Genomic DNA, 26,709 nt, shown 5'->3' with positions numbered 1-26,709 from the left:
TTGATTGGCTGGCTGGGGTTATGATGTCACAGGTGGTCAAGGTTGACCTAGTAAGGACAGTGGAGCTACCAGAAATTGAAGATTTGATTTGTAAACAAACTTGTAATGGACTATAATCACAAAATACAGAGTATTCAAACTGTTCCCTGAGGATCTATTGAGGAAGAAATCATTATAAAAAGTCATGAATCAAAACAGAAAGCGCAATTCATTCGATGGTGATTTATGGAGCCAGATACTAGACCATCCTGATGATGTCATAGGGGGATTTATGAAGGCAGATACTAGACCAATGTGATGATGTGATAGGGTGAATGATGGAGGCGGGCAATAGGCAATCTGATGATGTCATAGGGAGATTTATGGAGCCAGATACTAGACCATCCTGATGATGTCATAGGGGGATTTATGGAGGCAGATACTAGACCAATGTGATGATGTGATAGGGTGAATGATGTAGGCAGACACTATGCAATCTGATGATGTCAGATATCATAGGGGGATTTATGGAGCCAGATACTAGACCATCCTGATTATGTCATAGGGGGATTTATGGAGCCAGATACTAGAGCCAGATACTAGACCATCCTGATGATATCATAGGGGGATTTGGGAGGCAGACACTAGACAATCTGATGTCATAGGGTAAATGATGGAGGCAGACACCAGACAATGTGATGATGTCATAGGGTGAATGATGGAGGCAAACAGTAGACAGTCTGATGATATCATAGGGTGAATCAAGAAGGCAGTATTTTATATCTGGATAGTTTGACATACCCGTCATATATATATAAACAGTGATGATACATATAAATAGATTGATCTCATGCGGAAAGCGTAAGGTTTGTTAAATACCTGTCAGTTGTCTTTTAGTTTTACCTGGGACTTTCGGCCGTAAAACGACGGGCGATCCGGAATGATCGTAACACGGCATCGGACTGACCGACGAACTCGCGGTCGTGGTAACTATAGAAACGATAGAGTGCTAGCCGGTAAATTTTTGAAAAAAAAACAAAACGGAACAAAACTCGTACGCCGGTAACTAAGCAACGCGGTAAAAATCAGTGCCCGTAACTAAGCGACAACCCGTCAACAATGGTGATGGTGGTAACGCAATTTGCAAGCGCGGAAAAAACGGCAACTCATTGAGCTGTGAATTCGACACAGAATAATGTTTGGAATATTAATGAATTAATTAATTTATATAAATACACCTAATATTTTCTCAAGTTTTTTGACTTAAAATGTTTCGAAATATTTCCACCATTAGTCTCGCAGCTCGATGAGTTTCTACTATCAGTAATAGAGGGCGCCGAACGAAACACAATTTTTTTCAATCCGCAACCGCATTTCTAACGAAACAAACCTTCACCTCACGTCTCATTCCCATGAGTCCTTCAGCAGGGATTCAAACACGTGATGGCAGGGTTACATGGCGTGGCTATCCCATATCCCATCACAGGGTGCCGCCACTTTCTGCCGAATTGCCAGAGTTTTCCCCCATAATATTACAATTCATTTTTTTTCATTGAATCATGCACTGATTAAGAAACACTTGGTCAATAGCAATTCCGAGAGTTTTCAAAGTTTTTGGTAAAATTTGTCAAATTCCCCGAAACTCCTGGATTCATTCTAGATTTTTTTCCGATTCCCCAAGTTTTGCAGGTCTTCCCGATCACCACCCAGCATCAGATTCGAATCCCAGCCGAAGGAGGATGCTTCGCGTCAAGAAGCTGGTAGCCTAAAATCAGTTCACTAGATGGCGGCACTGGTTTGAATACGCCGTACAAGAAGTAATCTATCTTCGACCCAAATTTTGTCATCCCGGAAGTAATTTCAAGCGTCCAGCCTCTGACCGCCGACCTCGTTCACCCGATTCCCGTATAGAATCCCGCGTTAATTCGAAAACTCACCGATAGAGGTCGTCGCCGGCGTCGTGTAATAATCGCTGCCGCCGCTGCCACGGCGACGTTCGGGACTCAACGATGACTCCGGAGTCGCGGCGGCGTCGTCTGCAAGAAAAACTGTGTCAAGGTCACGGGTTAAAATATCGTCACATGCACAACGTAGAAAAACATGCAATACATGCGATAATAGACCTCTCTAACCTCCCCCCTCAAAACCCTTCCCCCTCCCGCAAAACCCTTCCCCCTCCCCTCCTCTCTTAACCCCATACAATATAGGCTACCCTTCTCTTCTCCCTATAAACCCTTCACCTCTAACCCCCCCTATAACCCCCAGACTTCTCTACAACACCCCCACCCTCTAAACCCCTTACCCTTTAACTGGGTGGCCACTTATCCCCATTTATTCATTCCCTGAATTTTTGCAAAAATTTGTCAAATTCCCCGACATTTTTCCAAGCTTGATTTTTTCGAGATTGTTCAGAATGCGTGAGAGTTAACCAGGTCAGTGGCCACCCTGTCTAACCACCATTCCCCTCCCCCACAGCTTCAGCTGGTATTTGCTATTCCCCTATCTGTTCGTCCACATGTCAGTTACAGATACCGCGCAGATGAGCACGAATTCGATTCATCTGATCTCGAGCTCTCATCTCTCGCGCGCGGAGCGGAGCTCGCGGGCTGCGAATAACTTGTAATAATATCAACAATCGCACAAGTGTTCGTACGCATAGAAATATCATACTGTAAAATGAGAACTTATGAGGTCGAAATTATTAAATGGATTAAAAACAGATACAAGCTAGGGAGGTCAAAAATTCAAAATCGGAGCCATTCTTGGACAGATAGAGGATATGAGATAAAAAAGGAGAGAAGGGAGAGGGGAAGAGAGGGGCTAGGAGAGAGATATCAAATAAGGGCCTACTGCTGTTCAACGGAGATGTTTCTGCCCGTTTAAAATGAGAAAGGCTCTCATTTCAGCAGGCTGTTACTCGAAAAAGAGTGGCCAATTATATTTGACTCGCTGTTCCCCGACCGACATACTCGTTGTTTTCCCTGATTCGATCTTTTTAGAATCTAATCAATTAACACAGTCACATGATGTTAGACGTAGACAGAAACTGTTTGATTTTACGCGCGATCAAGTCTCAACAAATCTCAACTAATTTCCACGATATTTCCCTGATTTTTTGCTCGTTTACAAAATTCTAAGAAGACAAGAAAATGCCTTGACTTTAACTTGATTTCCGACGAAAATCGTCAAAACGGCTGCTACACTAAGCAGCAGAATGAAATCTGCTGTTTCAGTGAGGTAGCAGAGGTATAGGCCTAAGGGAGGTTATTGAGAGGTGTGAGGTAGTAGAGAGGTTACAGGGAGGTAGCAGAGGTATAGGCCTAAGGGAGGTTATTGAGAGGTGTGAGGTAGTAAAGAGGTTACAGGGAGGTAGTTGAGAGGTGTAGGCCTATGGGAGGTTATTGAGAGGTGTGAGGTAGTAGTGAGGTTACAGGGAGGTAGTCGAGAGGTATAGGCCTAAGGGAGGTTATCGAGAGGTGTGAGGTAGTAGAGAGGTTACAGGGAGGTAGTCGAGAGGTGTAGGCCTGAGGGAGGTTATCGAGAGGTGTGAGGTAGTAGAGAGGTTACAGGGAGGTAGTTGAGAGGTGTAGGCCTAAGGGAGGTTATTGAGAGGTGTGAGGTAGTAGAGAGGTTACAGGGAGGTAGTTGAGAGGTGTAGGCCTGAGGGAGGTTATCGAGAGGTGTAGGCCTAAGGGAGGTTATTGAGAGGTGTGAGGTAGTAGAGAGGTTACAGGGAGGAAGTCGAGAGGTATAGGCCTAAGGGAGGTAGTCGAGAGGTGTAGGCCTAAGGGAGGTTATTGAGAGGTGTGAGGTAGTAGAGAGGTTACAGGGAGGTAGTTGAGAGGCGATTGAATACTTACATCGTTCTCGCGAGGTGAGATATTTCACACGATGAGGAGGAGACTGAGCGTCGAATTGATCTCGGGTCCGGTACGAATCTAAACTACCGCCGTACGTGTACTCTTTCATGTTACTCTCGACGGGCGCGTACTCTTTGATCGCCGGCTCGGCGAGCGGGTACTCGACGGGCGGGTACTCGCTGAACGACGACTGCGACGAGTACAGCGGCGACGCGGGCGGCGGAGTCGCCGACTCCCGCGAGTCGTTGAACGACGCGCTGTCGAACGACGAACTCGAACCGCATTCGAAATGTTGACGCATTTTGTCGATGTTGCGGTGGATGTGAACGGTCGATATTTTACGCTGCGGCTGAGCTACGGTGGCGCCGCCGTTCGGCGAACTCTCGAACTGCGCCGTACGTTGCGCGACGGTCGTCTGCTCGCCGGACGTTACCGTGTCCGTGCTGCCGTACATCGCCGGCGCCGATATTTTGCGGACCTCCGCGCGGTAGCGGACTGGTTGTTGGCTCGTCGTCGACGACGGCGGCGACGGACTCGTATCCCGGTCGACGCTCGACTGCTGTTCGAATTGTTGTGTTCGTTTCGCCACTAAATTCGTCGTGTTTTTCTCGATTATGATCTGTTCCGGCGAACGGATTCCCTTACGCCCGCCGGTCAGCGTCACCGACAACCCACTAGTAGCGCCGCCTATACGCACCGGCGACTGCTCGCGCGACGACGGCGTGTCGCGTATTTTTAGTTTGAATCGTTGCTGATAGGCGGCGTGTATGTTCTCTCGTTTGTGGTGGCCGCGCGACGGATCGTCGAGGATGTTGTCGAAGCTCTTCCGCCGCCGGATGACGATGTCCGGTTCTTGGTTTAGAGATGACGGACTCGCGTACGCCGGCAGGAACCGCACGCCCGAATGAGTCGACACGGTTATCGACCCGCCTGTCGAACTGGTCGTCGTCACGTACGACGTGGTCGTCATCGTTCGACTCGCGGTTACCACGTTGATACCGCGATTACCACCAGGCGGCGCTGTATGATAACCCGGGTGATGGTTTTCGTTGGTGGGCGTTTTCGTTTTACTCTTGGCGGCGCCACTAGTCCCGGCGGCGCGCGCGAACTTGCTACAAGCTCCGAATAAATCCTCCTGCGATTTACGCAAACTTTCTTTATAATCTGCGATGTTCTGACGTTCGTCTTCCGAGTAACTGCGCTGGTGATTCGCGACCACCTGGTGGCGGCGATGAGAAGCGTTTTCCGTCTCCTGCTGCTGAAGTTGTAACGATGATATGGTCGTCTCCGCGGCGACGCAATTAGCGGCGGACGTTGGCGAAGTAGTTTCGATTAACATTTTCGTGCGTAGTTCGGATTGCGTGTCGTAGTCCGTCTGTTGACTAGCGTAGTCCGTCTGCCGACTTGGGTAGTCCGTCTGCCGACTAGTGTAGTCCGTCTGTCGACCGACGGAACGTGTCGGAGATGACGTATAATCCCACGGACTTTGTGCGGTCGACACCGGTGAGTACTGAGCCTTCGACGTGCAAACAACCGGCATTTCCCAGTCCAGAACGCGTAACACTGAATCGTCGTTCGTCGTGTAAAACTGCCGCTCGGCGGCGCCACCGTCGTCGTCCTCGCCGCCGTCGAAATCTTTATCGATCGACGCAAAACGGATTTCGGTTTTATAACGCGAAGGGTACGCGGTGGCATGCGAGCTAGGTGGCGCTGTCGACGTGCCGGCGGGGTACGCGTAAACTACATTGTTCGATCCACGACGTTGCGATACGCTAGCGCCGCCCTGGTGGTACGCGGAGGAATGATACGCCATTTGTAGGACATCTTCACCTTTCGGTACGACGAGCAAACGTAGAGATGAATCGCTGAAAATAATCAGAAAATAGCAATAATAAAACAGCAGAATTCTCCGGGGCTTCAACTCGGGAGTTTTACCGAGTTCCCTGATTCTAAACTCAGTTCCAATACTACCGAGTTCCCTGATTGTCAACTCAGTTCAATGCTACCGAGTTCCCTGATTATCAACTCAGTTCTAACGCTACCGAGTTCCCTGATTGTCAACTCAGTTCTAACGCTACCGAGTTCCTTGATTGTCAACTCAGTTTTTACGCTACCGAGTTCCTTGATTGTCAACTCAGTTCTAACGCTACCGAGTTCCTTGATTGTCAACTCAGTTCTAACGCTACCGAGTTCCTTGATTGTCAACTCAGTTCTAACGCTACCGAGTTCCCTGATTGTCAACTCAGTTCTAACACTACCGAGTTCCCTGATTGTCAACTCAGTTCTAACACTACCGAGTTCCCTGATTGTCAACTCAGTTCTAACACTACCAAGTTCCCTGATTCTAAACTCAGTTCTAACGCTACCGAGTTCCCTGATTGTCAACTCAGTTCAACACTACCGAGTTCCCTGATTCTTAAAATAACTTGTTACAATATTTACCGCAATCCCAACGCTGCCCAATATGAGCGTAAGAGACCGAGTCCTCTATATTTCTTCCAGTCGAGCTCTATATACTGAACCGCTGTAGAACTAGACCGGAATACACTCGTACGACCCCGACCCGACCCGACAATTAAACACGATAATACTTATCAATCAGATATAGGACACGACACGGGACTCAGTGTAGTGGTATGTTTACTGGTTTACTGCAGGGAAAGACCCATAAACACTCATTGATAAACAACTCAGTTACCGGTTTACCTTCTAATTCACTCAGAAATATTGGAATGCAGGATTCATTAAGAAAACATTTGGTGCCAGTATAGACCTATGGAATATTTGGTTTTCTCCAACTTAACCTCAGCCTGACTCTCAGCCTGACTTATGCCACTCCCATTTCTCCCTTTTAACAAATTCATCCCCCCGTCATCGATATCCCCACTCCCCCAGTTAAACTACCAACAAAATGAGGCAAGATTTGTCGCTAGAGAATATTTGGTTTTCTCCAACTTGCAGACTGTATATCCCCCTTAACGCCTCACCTTTGCCACTCCCTCTCTCCTCCATATGATCCCCATCACCTAGATCCCCCGTGCTCCCCAGGTGACCCCCAGTGTCCCCACAAACGCCGACACTCACCTGGACTGTATCATAGCTATAATCTGAGCGTGGTGTGCTCCCCAGGTGAGCCCCAGTGTCCCCACAAACACTGACACTCACCTGGACTGTATTGCTCCCCCAGGTGACCCCCAGTGTCCCTACAAACACTGACACTCACCTGGACTGTATTGCTCCCCCAGGTGACCCCCAGTGTCCCCACAAACGCCGACACTCACCTGGACTGTATCATAGCTATAATCTGAGCGTAAGGTTTGCCGGATACCGATTCGCCGTTGATCGAGACGATACGATCTCCGGTAATTAAACCGGCCTGACTGGCCGGACCGTCGGGTTTTATCTGTTTCACGAACACCGTATCCATCGGTTCCTGGATACTCAACGGCTCCTCTCGGATACCGGCGGCCGGCTCCTGGATACTTAGTTTAGTGCGTTTACATCTCAGCGATTCCGGTTCAGATTCATCAGTGTTTTCGCTCTCCTGAAAAAAAAAAACAATTTCAACTTCAAGACTCGCTTTACGTAAACCAGGGCCCGGTTTTATAGAGGATCAACGTTACTCAAAGGGGTAAATCCTCAATCCGGGTGACAACCAACGTAGTAACAACGAGAAACCATGTCTATAACTGACAAATTTCAAAATGTTCCCAGGAACTATTTTCCTTCCACATCTATGAAACCCAGCCCTCGGGCCGGTTCCATAGTCAGGGCTTAGACTTAAGAACGTGCTAAGACCAACTTAGTTCTATAGCCAATCTAAAAACTTAAGACCAGTCTTTACATTTAAGAGTCTTGACTATGGAACCGGCCCCTGATGCATAACATCTTTTCCCTTATGTTCGACCAATATAAAACTTGAGGATCGCTGTATATCATCACATTTACAACAATTTCATTGATGCTTTTGGTTCATTTACATTCACTTGTAGAGGTTTGAAGATTAGTGCACTATCTTGCGTTACATACTTATGAATGAATGAATGCTTCTTAAGGAAAAATTGGGCATTTCTAATAAAACACTCAGAGCTAGGATATTTATAACATACCCCCCCCCCCCTCCCCGGGAGAATTACTCATTTCAGAGAAGAGGTATCCAGTTCGCGCAAACTCGAGAGAATTTCCAATTTTTCCCCGCGATGAATTCTACTGGCAAAAACAAACAGTTTTTCATCTCGATTTTCCCGTCTCGAAATTCCAGAAGCGGAAATTTTTCGTTTTTTTTTTCGGTAATAACAAAAAAAAAACAACCCTTCCGCAGCACGCGCCTGAGGGGGTCCGACGGAGGCGGACCGTTCCCGCGCGTCGGTTTCAACTAAAACCCGGTCTTCCGCGAATCGTCGGCAAAAAGCCTATAACCGGTATTTAGCGAACAGCCAGCCACTTAGAAACGGTTTAAAATCGACTGAAATTCTCCGTAAGTTTCCGCTATAAATAAATGCGAATTACACATATTTATTATGAATACGTGGAACTCAAACGGTGGTTACATTGTCGGCGGTATCTACGATGAAAATCTTGACATTACAATAACAACAACTAGAAGAAAATGAAGGTCTGACCGAAGGGGATACGAGCTGGAGGGGTAAGAAGTTTGGCGCCGCGTCAAAACCTGGCCGCAATCACGTAGGATTTGTTAATATAGACTTCAGGAACGCAGACAGACCTTCAGACACAAACGAATCATCGGTTCCGAAATAGATGAGTGATAATCTGCCGAAATGATTTAAGGAGAAACAACGAGGTGGCGCCACTTTCTGCCAAATTACAAATTTCGTGAATTTTTTCCCCCGATTTGTTTCTAGATTATTCTGATTTCCAAGCTCAGCGGCGCCACCTGAACTGTAAAATAGAACAAGGGTTTAAGAGAAGGTTTCTATTAAGACTGGAACCGATCAATACAACCGATCAATCTAATCTCGTTACGATCTAACTGGTTCCAAATGCTGAATTTGTTGTTGAAATGCAACTACAATCTCCTGTTTTCATAACGGACAAATTTACTGCCGAATCAGAGATCATCGCAATGATGACCTTTATTGGGACGTCAGATCAATCTGAAATACAGGCATACAGCCAGAAAGAGGGGAGAGAGGAGAGAGAGGGGGAGAGAGGGGTGAGAGAGAGAGAGAGAGGGTGGAGAGGAGAGAACGCCGGTGTAGTTAGTTAACGACTTCTAAGAATGAACACTGATTGAAGTCAATGATGTATGAACAACTGATTCATAGAAATCTCTCTCAATCATTATTAATCAGTACACACAGCCCCTCACCCCTCACACATAGCCCCCTCACCCCTCACACATAGCCCCTCTCGCCCCTCACACATAGCCCCTCTCACCCCTCACACATAGCCCCTCTCACCCCTCACACATAGCCCCTCTCACCCCTCACACATAGCCCTTCTCACCGCTCACACATAGCCCCTCACCCCTCACACATAGGCCCCCCTCACCCCTCACACATAGCCCCTCACCCCTCACACATAGCCCTTCACCCTGCACCAGTCCCTAATCCCTCACTTGCCCTTTAAACACAGACCACCTCCTCGCCAACCCCTCATTAGCCCTTCCAGCAGCACTACCCCTCACCAGCACCTCATTCCTCACCAGATACAGCACAGACTCTTCTCTTACACTCAACCAGATAAAACCGACTGCACCTCAAAACATTGTCAAAAATGTGTGACCAACAATAGTTGAAGAATAGAGTTTGAGAAATATAGACAGGATAAAGTCTCAGTTACAGTTTCAGGAGGAATTTACTGTGATCATAATTGATTTGCCGCTGACCTCATTAAACTCAATATATCGAAATACATTCTTTATCAAGATCTAATCCGATATACAAGTCTAAACATAGTCATTACAAAATATCAAATAACTCTCTCTCTCTCTCTCTCTCTCTCTCTCTCTCTCTCTCTCTCCCTCTCTCCCTCTCTCCCTCTCTCCCTCTCTCCCTCTCTCCCTCTCTCCCTCTCTCCCTCTCTCCCTCTCTCCCTCTCTCCCTCTCTCCCTCTCTCCCTCTCTCCCTCTCTCCCTCTCTCCCTCTCTCCCTCTCTCCCTCTCTCCCTCTCTCCCTCTCTCCCTCTCTCCCTCTCTCCCTCTCTCCCTCTCTCCCTCTCTCCCTCCCTCCCTCCCTCCCTCCCTCCCTCCCTCCCTCCCTCCCTCCCTCCCTCCCTCCCTCCCTCCCTCCCTCCCTCCCTCCCTCCCTCCCTCCCTCCCTCCCTCCCTCTCTCCCTCTCTCCCTCTCTCCCTCTCTCCCTCTCTCCCTCTCTCTCTCTCTCCCTCTCTCTCTCTCTCTCTCTCTCTCTCTCTGCGTCTCTCTCGCTCTGTCTGATGTCTCTGTTAGCTAGGTGTATATTAACAGTAGAACAGTAAATAATAAGTGCTGCTAATTTATACAGAAAAACTGCCCTATAATAGTTATTAACTGAGCTTATTATATGAATCATAACTCTCTTTCTCGCATCGCTTCCCTCTCTCTTCCCTCTCCTCTCTCTCCTTTCTGTCTCAGTACCTCTTCTCTCTCTTCCCTCTCTTCTCTTCTCTCTGCCCCTTCCTCTCTCTCAGTCCCTCTTCTCTCTCTGTCTCAGTACCTCTTCTCTCTCTTCCCTCTCCTCTCTCCTCTCATCCCCTTCCTCTCTCTCTCTCAGTCCCTCTTCTCTCTCTGTCTCAGTACCTCTTCTCTCCCTCAGCGATCTTCTCTTCTTTCCCTCTCTCACTCAGTCACTCACTCCACTCTTCTCTTTCCCTCTCTCTCTCAGTCCCTTCTCTCATCTCTTCTCTCTCTCCACCCTTATTTCAGCATCTCTCTTTCCACGCCCCCTCTCCCCTACCCCTCTGAGCCCTTCCCCTCTGAGTGTTGTATCAGATAATATCTACCTCTATAGAACACAGACGTGACGCAGACGACGACCATCTTTTGTTACTATTCCAACGATTCGACATTTTAAAATCCGATCATAAAAACAATCAGCGAATTATCAGAGTTTTAAATCGATTCACAGCGCAGCAGCAGCAGCAGTAGCAGCGACAAAACACTATAAATCCTCCGTCCGACGCAACTCGGTGAAACTAATCCGAAACATTTAAACAGTGTCCCCTCGACTGGAATCACTGAATATTCAGTCCAGTCTCGTAGAGCAGCGAGTGTGTACGGGATTTAGTTATCTACAAGTTATTCCTGATCGAGTTCTGTGGTAATAATCACAGTGAGTAAGAGATATACCGTCCGTCTGTCCATGCATGCGTACATAGTGTTGATGTATTTCAGTACTGCTGTTTTGTTTTCTCTCCCTCTCTCTCTCCCTCTCTCTCCGCTCTCTCTCTCTCGCTCAGAGTACGCGGTCTGCTATTACGAGGCCTCCTCACGTGCGCTCTTAGCTAGTTAGTACCTATTTTTACTTCCTAGTCGCGTGTGTTGCACCGATGAACCCTTCTTATTAAAACTATTCCCGCTCAACGTGTCGAAAACTTTAAAAACTGAATTCTTGAACATCCCGTCACGAGCTGAGAGTTGCTTTATAAAAAAAATGGCCGCCTAGACAACATCACCCTATGACATCATGAAAAATTAACTATTTCGCTTTGAAAAAAATTCTTTCTCAGAGTTTGAGAAAGATGGAATATGTTTAACGACAGGTCTTTATGAGGTAGGTTACTTAATAATGGCCGCCTCGATATAACTTCCCCCTATGACATCGTGAAACCTCTACTCAATGGTTGGATTTATACATCATTCTATAGAGATTAACATAAAATAGATAATCATTACGATTATTATTGATATCTATACAAACCGTTCTACGTTTTGAAGCCATCAGTTTTTAATCCTGTTTAATCCCGGGATCCCCGCCAGACGGACGGACAGACGTGGCCCGGTTTCAAATGAGATATTTCAGAATTACATAACTATGCGATGAGATAGATTCACAGAGCCTCGGCGATCTCTCTCTCTTTCTCATTGTGGTGGGCGTGTAAAACAGAAATAAACAATTCCGATGAATTCTGTGGTCGCAATGTGAAACCACTGAATTCTGTGGTCATATATACGTACACTGATCCCCCGTGAATACATGTTAACCACAATTCTCCTTTTATGGACATCTCAAACACAATCGTTTCTCCTGAGCCCAATCAGCCATTCTCTCCCGAGGCCCAACAGCCATTCTCTCCCGAGGCCCATCAGCCTCTCTCTCCTGAGCCCTACCATTCTCTCTCCCGAGGCCCAATCTCTCTCTCTCGAGCTCTACCAGTCTCTCTCTCGAGCTCTACCAGTCTCTCTCTCCCGAGCCCTACCAGTCTCTCTCTCCCAAGGCCCATCAACCACTCTCTCCTGAGCCCTACGGGCCCATCAGCCTCTCTCTCCCGAGGCCCATCAGCCTCTTTCTCCTGAGCCCTACGAGGCCCATCAGCCACTCTCTCACGAGCCCTACCAGTCTCTCTTTCCTGAGCCCCGACCAGTCTCTCTCTCCTGAGCCCCGATCAGTCTCTCTCTCCCGAACCCCTTTCTCCCGACTCCCCAAACTCTTACCTGCGTGCTGTCCGGTGGGTAGACTATGAAATGACGTAGAGTAAATCCGAATCCTTGTTGTGTACGATAAACGACGACTTGTCTCGGTCCGCGCCAACAATCGCTATCGGTACCCGCAGCGGCAGACGTATCGCACGCCACCTGGTGCCAGCTATCATCACTACTAGTACTACCACCGCCATGTTGTACCGGTATGGTCTCGTTGGAACTACGCTGATAAAAATAGAAAAAAACATTCATTAGAAACAAATAATGTCTGCCTCCATAAATCTCCCTATGACATCATCAAATTGCAAAGTGATTTGATAGGTAACTTCTACCTATGACATCATCAAATTGCAAAGTGATTTGATAGGTAACTTTTAGAAAAGATGGCTGCCTCCATATGACATCATCATCCCCTATGACATCATCATATTCGATATATAGACCCTTAAAGAGTAAAATGGCTACCTCCATAAAATCCCCCTATGACATCATCGAAATGAGATTTTAAAGTAAGTTTGTTTCGGTATATTTTTTGTACCTTCGTAAAATGAAACAATGCTAAAAAACAGCGTCGCGATTTACGGTAAACAGTCGAAAATATGTACGGTTGCCGTCGACGACCGGATAGCGGGTAACTGTCATCATCGCCACGGCGACCGTAAATCCATACGATCAGGATTACGCCACATATTAATGCGGCGGATAATCCGATGGTTAATCCGGTGAGATAATCCGTGTAAATAAACAGAAGATCGGAGAATTCATCCATTCTCTCGAGTCATCGGATTTAACTTCCTTTCCTCCTCTTTCCTCACTCCTTTCCTCCTCAACGGTGACAGTAGTCCGGTAATTTCCGTTTGGTTTTCGGGTCGACACAGTAACGTATTTCATCCATCTTTACATCATCCGTCGAAATCAGTCAGAAATTTTCATAACTACCAAAAAATCGAGTTTTTTTTTTTTACGATTAGAACGGAACAAAAAACATCGCTAAAGAATCGACAGCATTCGAAACACGTTCGAGAAACCGAACGTACGAAGAATGCTGAAAATTCTTTCTCTCCGGGCGCAACGTTGACGTCGCTTAAAAGCGTTCATATTTCGCTTCTTGAAACTATACAGAAATGATTTAAGCGTTATGCGTATATGCACAGAGTATATATCTAGTGAAATATTGCCGGGGGAGGGATGATAGGGGGAGATTTTTTACACAGTAACTGATTGTATCTATCTGTGCTCGTAGTGTGTGTATATACAAGTACTTCAACTCGCCAGACTGAACGAGATATGATTAACCTTTATAGAGGGCACCACTGTCAAGACACCTGTGTTACAGTCACGGACAAAACCCTTACAGCAGTACTACAGAGGGCAGCACCATCACAGTAGTCCTATAGAGGGCAGCACCATCACAGCAGTCCTGTAGAGGGCAGCACCATCACAGCAGTACTACAGAGGGCAGCACCATCACAGCAGTCCTATAGAGGGCAGCACTGTCTAAGCAGTCCTATAGATGGCAGCACCATCACAGCAGTACTACATAGGGCAGCACCATCACAGCAGTCCTACAGAGGGCAGCACCATCACAGCAGTACTACAGAGGGCAGCACCATCACAGCAGTACTACAGAGGGCAGCACCGTCACAGCAGTACTACAGAGGGCAGCACCGTCCCAGCAGTACTACAGAGGGCACCACTGTCAAGACACCTGTGGTACAGTCACGGACAAAACCCTTACAGCAGTCCTATAGAGGGCAGCACAGACATAGGACCCTCACAGTTGTCCTATAGAGGGAAGCACCTTCAAATAGACTGCACTCTTCACCAGTTGCCCTTGTCACACAAATGGTCACTGACAATCCTACCGATCCATACAATAATACACCACTAGATGGCAGCACGGTCTATTCATCATCACTGAGAGTCCATCTCGGGGTAGAATCAGATTAGAATCTGAGAATCTCCTCCCTTCGAAGCATTGAGTCGATTCTGAGATAAAAAATCGAAATGTAGAGAAACCTGGTGACACAGAGACACAGTCATCAAGCAGATCGGATCATCGGAATCAATAGATTTCAACATAATTACTTGATAACACGGTCCACAGCGCGTGCCTGAACACGTGTGACTGACTGACCATCTGTTTACACATCCACTAACACATACTGCGGCATGTGAGTCAGTACATAACACACCCACTACTAGCACATTCCTGTATTGGATAAACTTCAGTCGGAGTGGGAGTAATCCTTCCTCTCTCTCGACACGGAACGACTCCGACCGGGACACAGACAGCTCCAAGTATCGGATATATGCGGAGCTGTGAATAGCCGGAGTATTGTTAACTGTCCAGCTGCGTGTGCCAGCCGCATACAGGAAATACCATAAATTCTCGTTCCGAAAAAACCATAGCTGGATTCCCCTAGAGGATTATGGGTACATAATGCCCGGAGATGAATAAATATAACCATCCACAAAATGGCCTCGATCGCAGGAGGTCGGTCCGGGCGACAATCTTTCGAACCCGACAACTACGGCCGGTTATGTAGGTTACAGGCTGTACAAGGAAATATTTCCTACAAGCACTCGACCTAACAAAGATACAGAACCCTAAACATTGTGTCTGTTGTCTGATACTAAACGCCGACGCGGAAAATAGTTTCCCGAATACGAATACGGGTTTAAAAATGAGCAGCAGGTTTTTATTTTCGAGATGAAAGTTAATGCCGGGTCGAGAGACTGATATAGTGCGGGGCAAAGTTCAAACTACACGTGACATAAATCAACCTATACAATGATAATACTAAACAAATACATCCATCGGAATCTGTGCCATCTAAATCACCCTATGACATCATCCAATTATCTACTATAGTGATCGTATGGACCAGTATAGAGATGTCTGCCTGCATGAAACACCCTATGACATCATCCAATTATCTACTATAGTGATCGTATGGACCAGTATAGAGATGTCTGCCTGCATGAAACACCCTATGACATCATCCAATTATCTACTATAGTGATCGTATGGACCAGTATAGAGATGTCTGCCTGCATGAAACACCCTATGACATCATCCAATTATCTACTATAGTGATCGTATGGACCAGTATAGAGATGTCTGCCTGCATGAAACACCCTATGACATCATCCAATTATCTACTATAGTGATCGTATGGACCAGTATAGAGATGTCTGCCTGCATGAAACACCCTATGACATCATCCAATTATCTACTATAGCGATCGTATAGACCAGTATAGAGATGTCTGCCTGCATGAAACACCCTATGACATCATCCAATTATCTACTATAGTGATCGTATGGACCAGTATAGAGATGTCTGCCTGCATGAAACACCCTATGACATCATCCAATTATCTACTATAGTGATCGTATGGACCAGTATAGAGATGTCTGCCTGCATGAAACACCCTATGACATCATCCAATTATCTACTATAGTGATCGTATGGACCAGTATAGAGATGTCTGCCTGCATGAAACACCCTATGACATCATCCAATTATCTACTATAGTGATCGTATGGACCAGTATAGAGATGTCTGCCTGCATGAAACACCCTATGACATCATCCAATTATCTACTATAGTGATCGTATGGACCAGTATAGAGATGTCTGCCTGCATGAAACACCCTATGACATCATCCAATTATCTACTATAGTGATCGTATGGACCAGTATAGAGATGTCTGCCTGCATGAAACACCCTATGACATCATCCAATTATCTACTATAGCGATCGTATAGACCAGTATAGAGAAGATGTCTGCCTGCATGAAACACCCTATGACATCATCCAATTATCTACTATAGCGATCGTATAGACCAGTATAGAGAAGATGTCTGCCTGCACGAAACACCCTATGTCATCATCAAGTTGTCTTAGACATAATGCTATATAGACCAGTCTAGAGAAGATGTCTGCCTGCACCAAACACCCTATGACATCATCAAGTTGTCTACTAAAGACATAATGCTATATAGAGCTTTCTAGAGAAGATGCCTGCCTGCATCAAACACCCTATGACATCATCAAGTTGTCTACTATAGACATAATGCTATATAGAGCTTTCTAGAGAAGATGTCTGCCTGCATGAAACACCCTATGACATCATCACGTTGTCTACTATAGTGACTATGATGATATATAGACCCTTCTATAGAAAAGATGCGTTCCTCGACAAACCCCCCCCCCCCCATGAAATCATCAAACTTATCCATAGACACTGCCTCCATAACCCCCCCCCCCCCAATGACTTATTCGTAGACGCTTTCGGAAAAGACGTTTGACGCTGTAAATCCCCCTATGACATCATGAGCCTACTAATTTATCCGATCCTACGGAATCGTCTTCTGAGAACGTCGTCGAAGGCAGAATGAAACACCCGAAAAATCCACCGCTGCGCGATCGAAAAATAATCCGTAAAACAGAATCCGACGTGAGAGTAAATATAAATCCACACGTGCAACAAGTACGTAACGTACGTACACATACACGACATACACTGAATGAGTGAGTGAGTGGCTGGGTAACGGCTGTTTATATCAACTCTACTCCTCCTCTACGACAACAGTCCGTCCTTAGTGCGTCCTAGTCATAAAATAAAATCTGCCAATAATTATTGATAATAATATCAGCTATTGTTAACGCACACACGCGCGCACACGTGGTGTATATACATCGCCATCGGAGTAGATCGGAGTAGATCGGTGTACGCGCGTATAAAAAACAACAGCAGCTTCTACAGTAGCAACAACTCCTCCAAACTCCGCCCTGACGGACCTCGGCTTCAGTTTGAAAGTTTGAAATTACATTCCGGTTAACGTTAGCTCATTTTCGATAATTCTCTTATAGAAAAAAAACCGTCTGGAGTAAAATATAAGTTGACTCGTCTCTATAACGCAACACACTCAATCTGGAGTTTGTTCAATCATCCGACAAACAGTGGATCTCACTCCAGACCTATATTCACGTGTCTCCCTATACTTGTCTGGAGTAAATATAAGTTGACTCGTCTCTATAACGCACAGCGTACACCGCACAGACTCCATCTGGAGTTTGTTCAATCATCCGACAAAATGTGGATCTCACTCCAGACCTATAATATTCACGTGTCTCCTTTCACTTCAATGCCGGTATACATAATCCTGTAGTGGCTACACAACAGTCGTCTGCTCATCATCAGTTTCTCAAGGTCACCACGTCCAGGAGTCCGTCTGCCGATTTTGAGAAAATGTATAAAAAACGCGAAAAAATTCGGCCACAGTTTAATAGAATCTATTGTGTTCATCACTGCAGCAAGACTACTGTTCATATAATCATCTCATTTCAAAACCGGAAAAAACCGTTCTGATAAACAATAATTATTTCGAGTGTGGTTTATCAGGTCGGGTGAACACGGGGCTGAATCAGTACGAACTTCAATACAACAACGCCTCCTAACACCTCAGTGGCCTCGCACGTCACCCTCCTCGCACCTCAGTGGCCTCACATCTCAACCTCAGATGGGCAGTCATTTTCATCACAAATTTACGATCAAATATTTCTTACCATCACTTCGAATCGTACGACAGTCAGAGGATCCAAAGTAGGAGGTACGGAGGTCGAACTCACATCTGTGAGGGGGTCCAGAGCAGGAGGTACAGAGTTAGACTGAGGGGGATGTCTACTGCTCCGGAGGCTTACTATAGAGGCCAGAATTCAGAGATGTAAGTGGGCAAAGGCAAAAAAAGGAAAATAGTTGATGTCCAAAAAAATTGAGAAATTTTTCAAATTTCAAGTTTTCTCAGATGCAATTTCACAGCATTTTTTTACCAGGAAAATGAACCAAAAAAAAAAACCGGAATTCCGTCAAAAAATGGAAGTCTTACATCTCTGAGAATGCTATCCTCAAAGAGGTGACATAGGCCTAAACCCTCAACCTTAATCAGACCAATTTCTCCTACTCATTTCACCTATGTTGTCAAATGGATAATCTCAGATTTTAGATGATTTAATTGTCTCATTTTGACACTTCGTTTTGAATTATATCCGAGATTAATGACGAACCATAAACTCGTTTGACACTGTCACACATGACTGTAGAGATTGAATGAATGAAAATAGTTTGAACGTTTAATGAACACTTGACAATTTGTTTAAACATACAATAGATAAATCAATGGTGACCCTGTCTATAGTTGAGAGTGTACAAACCAATTACAAATTTATATCGCAATAGAAACATGTACTTGTTAACAGACTATGAATCTGAAGGGTTCAACTATTAATAATGTGTGAAATACTCAATTGTGACTCCCCCTCCCCCTCAATTGTGACTCCCCCTCCGCCATGGCATAGCGTTTGAACCAGGGTTATCAGTTCCAATAGTACCTGAGGTCTAACCGGACACGGTCTACGTACCTGCGGTCTAACCGGCCTCGGTCTACGTACCCGCGGTCTAACCGGCCCCGGTCTACGTACCCGCGATCTAACCGGCCCCGGTATACGTACCCGCGGTCTAACCGGCCCCGGTCTACGTACCCGCGGTCTAACCGGCCCCGGTCTACGAACCCGCGGTCTAACCGGCCCCGGTCTACATACCTACGGTCTAACAGGCCTAGGTCTACGTACCCGCGGTCTAACCGGCCCCGGTCTACGAACCCGCGGTCTAACCGGCCCCGGTCTACGTACCTACGGTCTAACAGGCCTAGGTCTACGTACCCGCGGTCTAACAGGCCCCGGTCTACGTAACCTGAGGTCTAACCGGACACGGTCTACGTACCTGCGGTCTAACCGGCCTCGGTCTACGTACCCGTGGTCTAACCGGCCCCGGTCTACGTACCCGCGGTCTAACCGGCCCCGGTCTACGTACCTGCGGTCTAACCGGCCCCAGTCTACGTACCCGCAGTCTAACCGGCCCCGGTCTACCTACCTGTGGTCTAACCGGCTGCAGTCCACGATCCGATGCTAATTCTGATCTACGTCGATTGTTCCTCAGTTGAAGAGTTATTCGAAATTTACTCAAATACTTCATAATCCACGTTTAAGTTCACACTTAAAAAAATCCTTTCACATATCGACAACTGACGATTAGCAGCAGAAACACAATCCAAGCACTCAAAACAAAAACGGGTCGCGCGATTTCTGTCACCTATTACTGGACTAAGTTCAAATTCACCGGTGTCCGAAACGATGCAAAGCTTCCAAAAACCAGTTTATCCCCGACAGTTTGAATTCGAAATACGTATCTATCCCGCGGCGATGGCATCATTTCAAAAATATTCTAAAAACACACCTCAGCGAGAGCCTTCGCATTTAAACTAAACAATTCGCCTTCAAAGCATCGCGCGCGATTATTATTCATAATTACCAGCTACGAACGCCACGGGCCGGCGCGGGGCCAGCTGGATACCGGGCCCGACGCCTCGGAATTTCGCATGATTCCGGCTAAGGTCGCGAGAAGCAATAAAAGCGAAACACAGTAGAATACCCGCGTGATGAAGAATGTGAAAGGGGTAAGAGAAAGAGAGAGGGAGAGAGGGAGTATGTATATTTATCTGCATTATCTTCAACTTCATATGTATTGCAGCTTCCCTCGGTAACAGCAGCAGCAGCAGCGTGCTGGAGGCTGCATTATTTACCGGTTAACTTCATCCCAAAGCTTCGCTCTTATCTCACCACCTCCAATACTTAAACCATCATATACAAACTCTTATCGTTGAGGAAAGCGAATATTTATCAAGATAAGACTACGAAGGACTCTGCCGCGGAGTTTACAGTTTCGACCTTTGACATTTTCGGAAAATGAAATATATCGATTTAAATGCAATAATAGCTGCTAGCCAAAACTCATTTTCAGTTCTTTACGAAAAAGCGAAGCTGATATTTTCTTTCCATATACTGGAATTTAAAAGGGTCTGCTGAAAAAGCAAGGTTTTCGATTCCCTGCCAAAAATACTGAAACTTGAGAGCCTAATTTTAGGGTAATCTTCTTTTTTCCACATAATTTCAATTTATTCCAAAACATTGATCACTATATTGACATCCACTCTCTGGTAGTGGCAGCAGATATTTTCAAAAGGGTCGCTGATCTTCAGAGGGTGGGTGAAAAATGAAAGGGGTGACCACCGCTCTAAAACCTGTTGTGGAGAACACTGGAGGGGAGGACTCGTCTCTGAACTGACAACTTCTCAAATCAGATTCAAACTACTGTGGTGTTACATGTGGTATTGTGAATTACCACCAGATGGCAGCACGGTCTGATCATCAGCTTGCCAGTCAAGCACTTAGATAACTGTATTTTTAATGAGAATTGTAGTGATCAATGCCTGTATTATTTTGTGTCTTTCCTGTATAGACCTATCAATTTTAGTCAGATCTTATGTTATGTTATCTTATCTTGCTGCACCTGAACAGACAACCATCGGGACAAACCGTGTTCATAAAAGAAACATGTATACTTTGTACAAGGAAGGCTGTGCTGACAGTAACATTGAATGTTTTTCAGTAACGTTTTATCGAGATATCGCAGAAAATGCGCAAATTTTCAGCAAACCTAGTTACGAATTTCAGTAACATCTTTCCGTACACATCAAACATATCAATAAGGACACAACGTATTTAGTAAATTATTGAAAATCAGCAGTTGACAGGAGCTCACTCTGCCCGCAGTACTGCCACTAATAGTACCACGTACGTGCAGCATTGACGTGGTATGGACAAAAATGGTACGGCTGTACGTTCATACCAGTAGTAGCAGCAGCAGCAGCAGTGCCTGCACTGTGGTACACCCGTACCAGCAGCAGCAGCTGCAGCAGTATCTGCAAGGTGGTAAACTTGTACCAGCAACAGTTGCAGCATCTGCGATGTGGTACGCTCGTACCAGCAACAGCTGCAGCATCTGCGACCTGGTACGCTCGTACCAGCAGCAGCTGCAGCATCTGCGATCTGGCACGCTCGTACCAGCAGCAGCTGCAGCAGTACCTGCGATCTGCTAAGCTCGTACAAGCAGCAACTGCAGCATCTGCGATCTGGTACACTCGTACCAGCAGCAGCAGTAGTAGTAGTGACATTGAGAAAATGCGTGGGTGGATTCTGTACGACACTGTGCGTCTCTCAGCTGTCTGTAACTGCATAAAATCAATAATTTCTCAAACCGTCTGCTCCGTGCGTGCTGTATCTCTCCACCACTGCCGCCGGAGGGGAGAGAGAGAGTTAGGCTATCATCATACCCTACTCACATATCATTTCATTAAATTAACAAACTCAATAGCCCTGCAATACCCGACAAGATTGGGCCCATAATACTTCTGTTTCTTTTGTCTATCGTGCTTTACGTTCAGATCTTGGTTTGCCAAAACTAACCCTTTTAGATCGTTCATTTAACCCGAGGACGGGACCACAGTCTTAGAAGTGTTGCCCGACACTGTAAGTAGCTGGCATGGACTCGAACCCCCTTGTCACTCGCTGCTGATTTTGTTTCCCCAAAACCAACCCTATCGGATTGTTCAACCTCAAAATAGGGCCAGAATCCTTTAAGTGTTGCCCGCAAAGTGTTAGTAGCCGGCAGGACTTACACCCACTTGTCACTTCGGTAGCATTGCCCCCTTACGCCGGATGACTAGTGACGCCATCTGGTGGTGCTATAACGGACTAATACATAACTGACCGAAGGATTGAGTTACATTAAAATATTTGTCGATTATTAACGGAGATCTGGGCCAGTATATATCTATAATAACTGCGGTACACAATGTTTGTGATAATTGATTCATTCTATCACTCACTGATACATATATATATATATATATAGAACATACTGGAATATTTCTAGAGCTCCCGAGAAAACTGTTCTTATATCTGAAGCCTGGTCTTAATTCGTTAGACAAGCTATTGAACTATGATAGTCTTAGACTGGCCCTAAGTTTTTCAGATTGGTTATAGAACTGAGATGGCCTGAGACCGGTCTTACGTTGTTAGATTAGCCATTGAACTAAGTGTTCTTCGGTCTTAAGTTTTTTTAGTCTTAGACTGGTCTTAAGTTTTAAGATTAGTTCTTGAAATTAATCGCGTTAAATGAGAAATCTGTACCATAAACTGCCATATTCTATAAAAATCTTTAAAACTCTCGAATACCAATAGGCCTATAGTTCAGCCCGAAAAAAAAGGTTTCTACAGAAGAATAAAACTCAAAATCAAACAAAAACTAAAAGAAGATCTTGAAAAAAATCCTCTTATAGTTTTTTTTTTTCAATGTGGGTTTTATTTGCCAGAATTAGACAGTCACAAATTGTCTACGAAAACCGAAAAGGAGCTTCTATCATCTGGACGCGGATGAACCATGAGAATTTCTATATTCGAATTTGGCATCCTCGTTCAAACGAAAACTGGCAACGAATTCGTTCGTCTTTACGAAATTACGAAAAATGAAAGGTCAGGTCTGAAGAGGACGATCAGCGCTTAACGAGAATATAATGATCGAAGACCGAGACGCCGCAGGGGGACAGGGAGGAGAGAGGGAGGAGAACGAGGGGATGTTTTATGAGAAATCAATGCATCTAATAGTCGTTTATCTACAGTAGTTAATGATCGTAGTTAATCATTGATCAGAAACAAACGACAAACATTAACAAAAACTGGCAATCAATAATCTGCGTGTGTCTCTAATCTAGAGACGTTCGTCTGTCAGCTCCGTACTGGATGCCAGGGACATGTCTGGATCTAACTGCGACCCTTAACTGGATGCCAGGGAAATGTCTGGGTCTAACTGCGACCCTTTACTGGATGCCAGGGAAATGTCTGGGTCTAACTGCGACCCTTTACTGGATGCCAGGGACATGTCTGGGTCTATCTGCGACCCTTTACTGGATGCCAGGGAAAGTCTGGGTCTAACTGCGACCCTTAACTGCATGCCAGGGCCATGTCTGGGTCTAACTGCGACCCTTCACTGGGTGCCAGGGAAATGTCTGGGTCTAACTGCGACCCTTAACTGCATGCCAGGGCCATGTCTGGGTCTAACTGCGACCCTTAACTGCATGCCAGGGCCATATCTGGGTCTAACTGCAACCCTTTACAGGATGCCAGGGACATGTCTGGGTCTACCTGCGACCCTTCACTGGATGCCAGGGACATGTCTGGATCTAACTGCAACCCTTCACTGGATGCCAGGGAAATGTCTGGGTCTATCTGCGACCCTTTCTCCTGACTGATAATGACCCTGTATCCACCTGCTGCCCTATACTGGATACCAGCCTGGATATCTGTCTGCCACTGCCCATAATTCGGTCTGGACACCCTTAACTATGCCAGCCAGAAAATAACAGATAATTTTGAAAAATGATTTTTTTCAAGTGCTGGATCATAAGATAGTATTACAATGGATGGTATATATACAACACATTATTGCATTATTACACGATGACCTTGTAAATTCCTTTCACCCTGGGAGATGTCAGAGCAGGCTGCGGCGAGCGAGTGAGTGATGAGCAGTAAAGGTAAAGTTGAAATATGTTTATTTTTATGTCAGGTGCATGGTTTATAGAGAGCTAGAGGCATTGTATACCATAACGACCTGCACGCGCTGGTATCGTGCAAACCCTGGTCGCAGCAAACCCTTTGACGGGAGACAATCAAACCCTGGCAAGCAAGGATGGTCAAGTAGTCATCGACAAGACCAACAAATCTTGTTCTCAGATTTTCTCCGTTGAAAAAAAATTTGAAACAAAGACAACAGCGTCGGCAGCTATCAGCGATGACAACAGCTATCATTGTTGCGTATTGAACACGAGCTTTTCGAATATCGATGATTTAAAATCAATAAGTCACAGTCTCTCTCTCTCTCTCTCCCCGTCAGCTCAACGGTTAATAATAAACAGCCCCTCGAGGTAGTCACAGTTCTAATATAGATCCATGTACACTGAACGAACCTGTTTTATTTTCTTTTTTTAGATCTAAACACCAACCGGTTGGGCGGGGTCCTCTTAATTCACGGTGTTTGTTTCCGGAATACACAAAATATAATTCGGTATGAGTTGACCTGGGCACAAGAGATAATTTGACCCATGTACAAGTTGACCTGGGTCCAGTTCCAGTTCCACAGCTCCGAGTTAAGATTTGACTCAGAGTTAACTCATCGAAAATGAACTAACTTTAACTCAGAGTTAACTCACAACTGTGGAACTGGGTCCTGGGCACTAATTAACCCAGGTTGCTACAAGCTGTCCTAGGTACAAGTTAACCTCTGTACTGGTTGACCTGGGCACCAGTTGAACTGGGCATGAAGTAGCCCTTTTACCGGTTGACCTGTGTACGAGTTGACCAGGGTGGTGAGTTGACCTGGGCACAAATTGACCTCGGCTTAAATTAACCCAGGTGGCTACTGGTCGGTACAAGGTACAAGTTAACCTTTGTACTGGTCGCCCTGGGTACGTGTTGACCTGGACCCAGTTCCACAATTGTGAGTGAGAGTTAACTCTTGAGTTAAATCTAGTTCATTTTCAATGAGTTAACTCGGAGTTAAATCATAACTCGGAACTGTGGAACTGGACCCTGGGTACAAAATAGCCCTTTTAGTGGTTGACCATTAAAATTCTTTTGCGAATATGAGGAAATCTTTGACTGTCAATTCAAACCACTTTAACGCAGTTTATAGACTTGTTTGGGAGATGAGAGGGGCGCGAGGGGTTGTAAATAAGCCTACCTGTGACTGTGGCGTTGTAGATGACGATGCCCAGGCTGTCGTGGAATCCATTGAAAACTTTGCGATTTATTTTGAAATGATTGATTTTGAATTAAATCCGGCTTTGATACGATTGTTAGGCCGATAATGACGATTATCCATCGTTGTACGCAATCTGTAATAAAATTGATAATCTCATTTTAACAAAGGTTTTTTTTTTATTTCACTTAGCATGCAATATCAATAATCATGGCTATATTTTCACCAATAAACTCAAAATTGCAAACTGACAAATTTCTTTTTACGGCTGATATTGGAACCTTCAGTTTTACAAAAAAATTTCAGCTAAAATCAGTTTCAAAGTTTGAATTTTAGTCCTCGTCGGAAATCGAACATTACCAATTTAGTGATTAAAATAAAATTCAAGTTTTAACTTTTTTTTTATTGTGATGAAACCGAAATCTGACGACCTGAACTCCTGAAGAACCCTAAATCCTCCACCGTCCGTCTTGTACAGAACAGCGGCTACTATGTTCATTAAAAAATGTTCAAATTGTCTTTAGCCCCCAAACCCAAAGCCTTGGCTTGAAGAAGCTATTCGCTTGAAAAACTTGTTTGCAGTAGACACCCCCGACTGACAGATAAGATAAGTCGGCAAGACAGCACAGGTCTAGCCCCACTTACTCCAGACCAGGCACAAGTGACAAGGTTTATTTTATCGGAAAGGACGACGTAGAGCTAAATGCATCCTTTTCCTTGACACTATCAATCGTTTCTGAGCCTGCTGAAGATACTTTTCATGATCCCCCGCGGCCCTGCAGGACCGGAGCCGTGTATCTTGTAGAGCCGGGATGAGGGAGCGGAGGAGTCTCCCGTCCCGGCCGAAGTCGGCGTCGTCAGTTTCAAACATTTACTCGAAATAAACATCTTTACATCTCTTTTTTCAAGTTTTAATCGACTTCAAAAGACTGAATTTGAATCACTTACGTGCGCTGCAGCTATCCGTAACTAAACCCGTATTGATAGTAAATATATCCGAGTTCGATTTGACGGAAAAACATCGAAAAATGCAAATAAATTCAGTTTCTCGTAAAATCGACGGCCATTTTGTTTTCAGGCGAACCCGAATTGTAACGCGATCGCTGATTGGTCGGTGGGTTCGTTCCAGCGAATTCAATTCAAACTTTATTATCAAACAAGATGGCAGCACTAGGCGGTACTAATCCTGAATTATCAGGTTTGAGCGGGCCGGTAAGGTACCGGCGCTTTCATTGAAGTAAAGTGGATTAGATGTGAAAAATCCGACCCAAGTACGGATTTAGAGTGGGGACTGTTGACATGCCGATTGGAATTCGATTCTGCCCTGCAAAATATCGGGAAAATTTCTTTCTGCAAAGAAAACTTTTTTAAAGCCCCAGAGATGAGTTCTTCTTCAGTCAATTTCCCGAGGGGCACCCTAAACCCCCCACCCAATGTCCATACTTCGTCTGCTCACTTAGCGCGATGAAAGTAAGACCCGGGTTCAATCTGACTAGATTAGCTGGGGATAATCTAAGCACGGACGGATCTGGGGGCCCTGGAGGGACGCCGGGGGTCATGCAC

At 45.5% G+C, this 26,709-nt stretch overlaps 1 protein-coding gene across 2 annotated transcripts in view; it reads right to left on the bottom strand.

Annotated features, from left to right (window-relative positions):
* The window catches only part of LOC141911841 (rho GTPase-activating protein 21-like), a 41,377-nt gene extending 15,159 nt beyond the window's left edge, over positions 1-26,218 (bottom strand). For both annotated transcript variants that reach the window (XM_074802908.1, XM_074802909.1), the window contains exons 1-7: positions 26,095-26,218; positions 25,129-25,282; positions 12,434-12,646; positions 7,121-7,383; positions 3,840-5,704; positions 1,917-2,015; positions 883-969 (exon numbers count right to left, since the gene is read on the bottom strand). In XM_074802908.1, coding sequence (XP_074659009.1) covers positions 883-969; positions 1,917-2,015; positions 3,840-5,704; positions 7,121-7,383; positions 12,434-12,646; positions 25,129-25,179 — 2,578 coding nt within the window. In that variant the 5' untranslated portion in view covers positions 25,180-25,282; positions 26,095-26,218. The remainder of the gene's footprint in view (positions 1-882; positions 970-1,916; positions 2,016-3,839; positions 5,705-7,120; positions 7,384-12,433; positions 12,647-25,128; positions 25,283-26,094) is intronic.
* Between the last annotated feature and the right edge of the window lie 491 nt (positions 26,219-26,709).

The sequence above is a fragment of the Tubulanus polymorphus genome, chromosome 10, assembly GCF_964204645.1.
Source record: "Tubulanus polymorphus chromosome 10, tnTubPoly1.2, whole genome shotgun sequence".
Classification (NCBI taxonomy): Eukaryota; Metazoa; Nemertea; class Palaeonemertea; order Tubulaniformes; family Tubulanidae; genus Tubulanus; species Tubulanus polymorphus.
The sequence above is the reverse complement of the archived record's forward strand: the minus strand, read 5'-3'. Positions and strand labels throughout refer to the sequence as shown.